This window comes from Marmota marmota, unplaced genomic scaffold, assembly GCF_001458135.2.
Source record: "Marmota marmota marmota unplaced genomic scaffold, marMar, whole genome shotgun sequence".
Classification (NCBI taxonomy): Eukaryota; Metazoa; Chordata; class Mammalia; order Rodentia; family Sciuridae; genus Marmota; species Marmota marmota.
Genome location: NW_026000026.1, coordinates 25,575,980 through 25,579,789, shown reverse-complemented (window position 1 = coordinate 25,579,789; position 3,810 = coordinate 25,575,980). Strand labels below are relative to the sequence as shown.

The 3,810-nt window shown below is 58.8% G+C and overlaps 1 protein-coding gene across 1 annotated transcript in view; it reads left to right on the top strand.

The window, feature by feature from the left end:
* The first annotated feature begins 553 nt into the window (after positions 1 to 553).
* The window catches only part of Mylk2 (myosin light chain kinase 2), a 13,637-nt gene continuing 10,380 nt past the window's right edge, over positions 554 to 3,810 (top strand). Inside the window, exons 1-4 of the mRNA XM_015481828.2 lie at positions 554 to 627; positions 731 to 830; positions 1,317 to 1,737; positions 2,728 to 3,026. Coding sequence (XP_015337314.2) covers positions 779 to 830; positions 1,317 to 1,737; positions 2,728 to 3,026 — 772 coding nt within the window. The 5' untranslated portion in view covers positions 554 to 627; positions 731 to 778. The remainder of the gene's footprint in view (positions 628 to 730; positions 831 to 1,316; positions 1,738 to 2,727; positions 3,027 to 3,810) is intronic.

Below are 3,810 nucleotides of genomic sequence, written 5' to 3'. Positions count from 1 at the left end.
CCAGCCTTCACCATCCCTTTTATCTAAGGAAAAAGCTTTCTGGCCTGTGGACATGTCGAGCTGATACCTCGAGACAATTCTTACCCAAAGATGGTCCGAGTAGGTCCAGAACCAGAGGCACAGAGCGGGGTACTTGGGTCAGGGTGATTGTCCCTGGACCTGCGGGCTTTCCTCAGATTCTGGGGGACCTAGGAGTTGTAGCAGGCAGGTGGCAGAGTCGGGCTGGGCCTGGGTGTAGTTTTGCCCTTTGCCCTTTCCTGCCAGGGTCCCCCTCTGGTCTTGACCAAGTCAGGGGTACTGGGCAAGGCCTGGGAAAGGGCTGCTCCCCCGGGGCCCCTGGGGCCCCCTCCCTTTTCTCTTCCTGCTTATTCCACACCATTCTCCCCCCAGCCAGGCCGTGGGAAGAATGCCGTGTCCTCTGAACGGGGGCCAAGAGTGACAGGTGGTGGCAGCCTGGGCTACATGGCCCCTGGTGTAAGAGATCCTCTTCTCCGTCCCCGCCTCCACTGCCCGTGCCCCTGCCTCCGCCTCTGCCCACCGGTCCCAATCCCTTACAACCTCCCCAGAACTCTTCCCGAGCAGCCGCTGCGAGACGGGCAGCCACCAGGTTGTCCCTCTCTGCTCCAGGTACGTTTCTACCCTCAAGTCAGCTGGCCTTGGCCTCCTCTAGCCACAGCCAGACCACAGGAGGTATTCACTAGCTCGACATACCTCACTCTTCTTTCTGCAGCTAGAAAGACTTGAGGTAGACAAACAGAAGCACACGCCTCCCTACCTCATGGCGACAGAAAATGGAGCAGTGGAGCTGGGAATCCAGAGCCCATCAACAGGTGCCAAGCTGGGGCCGAAGATGGAGGGAGGAGCTTGGGAAGGGGTGTCTGAATCCAGGGCTGGGCAGTTCCTCGGAGGGAGTTCTGTGCCGAAGTTTCTTTGCATGGTGCATGGGGATTCAGACATCAGGATGATCTCTGGGTAGGGTTGGGCTAGGTCCAGGGCCTGCAGGAAGCCCTTCCTGGAGAGACCAGGAGGGGTGAAGCCACCGTGGATGGTTCTTGGGGACCCACTTACACACCTTAGGCAAGGAGTGGAGGGAGGGACAGCAAGGCCCACCCAAAGGGACAGAAGCCTCCCACCGAGGCCTCCGAGGTCCTGGCACTCATTTCTAGGGCCCACCAAGTGGCCCCTAGGCCCAGTGGGGCCAGCATTTGCAAGCCATTTCCGAGTGGAGACCTGAGCCCAGAACTGGTCTCTGCCCAGCTGACTGGGGGGGAGGACCAGGAGGGCAGGTCCTGATGGGTGTCTCACCTCCTTTGCAGAAGAGGCACCCACAGGTGCTGCAGGTGAAGGACCTCCGGCTGCAGAGAAGGACCCTGGCCCCCCAGACCCCAAGAAAGATCCTGACCCATGCCCCCCAAAGGGAGATACCAAAGCCCCCACCCCAGAGAAAGGGGATGGCGCCCCCGCGCAACCCTCAGCCGGCAGCCAGGGCCCCGGGGGAGAGGGGGATGGGGGCGGGGGGCCCGCGGAGGGCAGTGCTGGGCAGCCGGCAGCCTTGCCCCAGCAGACGGCCACGGCCGAGGCCAGTGTCAAGAAGTCCAGTGAAGAGCAGGGACCCTCGGGCAGCCAGGGCCCCGAAGAGCCCAAGATGGGCAGGAAGGCAGCCGAGGGCCAGGCCGCCGCCAGGAGGGGCTCCCCGGCCTTTCTGCACAGCCCCAGCTGCCCCGCGGCCATCTCCAGGTGAACACCCTCTGCCTGGGATCGGGGAGGGGGCGGTGGCTCTGATCCCCGGGGTCATGCTCAGGTCCCCTAGCTGGCCACGGACATCATCATCTTCGGTTCCGGGAGGGGAGTTCTGATGTCCAGGTCCCTCTGTCCTGGGCATTGGTTAAACATCTTGTCCCTGCACAAACCAGACCTGGAATGTTAGGTGGGAGATATCCCCAAAGAGCACCTAGGCTGAATTTTTCTTTCCTTTTCTAGGCAGCTGGGGTCAAGAGTCCCCCTTATTCCGTGGACTTAGGTCTGGCCAAGACCTTGGGGGAAGGATAACCCTTCTTATTCTAATTTTATTGGTATAATATGAAAAGATGACTAATAGATTGGTAGTCAATGCTAATACTTTGGTAACCATCATATAGCACAGGTCCCATGTTGCAATCAGTTGTGTACACCTGAAGTCATTCCTGATGTGTTGCCATCCACAGGGATCACACCATAGCAATCTGATAATCATGTAATGTCAATTTCATGGTCACAGTTTTTAAGAATCACGAGCTACTTAACTGGGTGAGGTGGAACCCGTCTGTAATCCCAGCTACTTTGGGAGGCTGAGGGAGGAGGCTGGCAAGTTTAGGGCCAGCCTGGACAATTTATTGAGGCCCTGTTTCAAAAGAAAAAAGAAAAAGGATTCGGGATGTGGCTCAGCGGTAGAATGTTTGGCTGGCCTGCTCGGGGCTCTGGGTTCCAACCCTAGGACCCCCCTTCCCAGCTACGTAGCTCCTTAGCTGTATCTACATGATATCAGCAACCCATTAATAGTTAATAATGACCTATTAGTGGGTTGATGGTCAAGGTGATGACCATTCCTTGATTTTGCACAAAGTGAATTTGGATGTATTTGGGGGCAGGGGCGGGCGCTGCAGGTGAGGTAGGTTCTGGAAGCGTGGAGCCCTGCCTAGGCTCAGGGTGGCGGCTGCCGGGAGCTTCAACTCTGTTCTTACTTTCTAGCTCTGAGAAGCCACTCGTGGAGAAGCCCCCTAGCGAGGTGTCAGAGCTCATCTTTGAAGGGGTGCCGGTGACCCCTGACCCCACAGATCCTGGGCCAGCCAAGGCAGAAGGAGGGAAGAACATCCAGGCAGGGAGCCAGAAGGAAGCCGGAGACAAAGCCCCAGGCCAGGCTGGCCAGGCTAAGGTGCAAGGGGACACCTCGAGGGGGATCGAGTTCCAGGCTGTTCCCTCAGAGAGATCGGAGGTGGGGCAGGCCCTCTGTCTGACAGCCAGGGAAGAGGACTGCTTCCAGATTTTGGGTAGGCCAGGGGCAGGCGGACTGGGGTTGCCCTAGAGGTGGGGGGAGGGAAGGGACCCATCAGTCCCAAGAGTCCCCATTCAGGGGACTGAACGGCCCTGAGCCATGCCCCACCCAGGCCCACCAGACTGAATGTTCCTAGCCCCAGGAAGTATTTCCTTTGGCTAGAAATAGAAGAGAGGAAGCCAAGCGCCCCACAGCATAAGCGAAGGCAGCCTGATTCCCAATTTAGATTTTATTCTACTTTGACTAAAATGAAGTAAAAGAAGAAAGAAAGAAAGAAAGAAAAAAGTCAGGCAGGCTATTAGAGCAAGAACCTGCAGTGCAGTGTGGCTTGAGGGTCAATCTGTACAAGGGCTCAAATGCCCGGCTTTGGTCAACTACAGGTTGGGGGGAAGGGCTTCTGGGAGCCATAGAGGGTTCATGAGCTGAGGAGCACCGGTGTCTGTGTGTGGGACCAGGGACCACGGAACTGTGCATGAGATGGGGCAGGACTGCGGACCAGGAGCCAGGGGCGATTGTGAGTGGGCAGCAGAGAGTCCTGAGTACGAGTGGACCTGGGGAGGGGGCGAAGAGGGAAGGGGCCCCGACAGGGACGCTACAGGGCTGGGGTGGGTGAGATGGGGTCAGGAGAGCCCAGTGTCCGGACGCCACCCGCACCCCCTCCCGGCCGAGGTGCCCCGGGAGACCCGCCAGCCTGCCTGGTGAGCGGCACAGTGCCACCCAGACTGGGTGGGAGGACCTGGCGGCTGGGCAGCGGCCAGCAGCCCTGCCTCCTGCCCCCA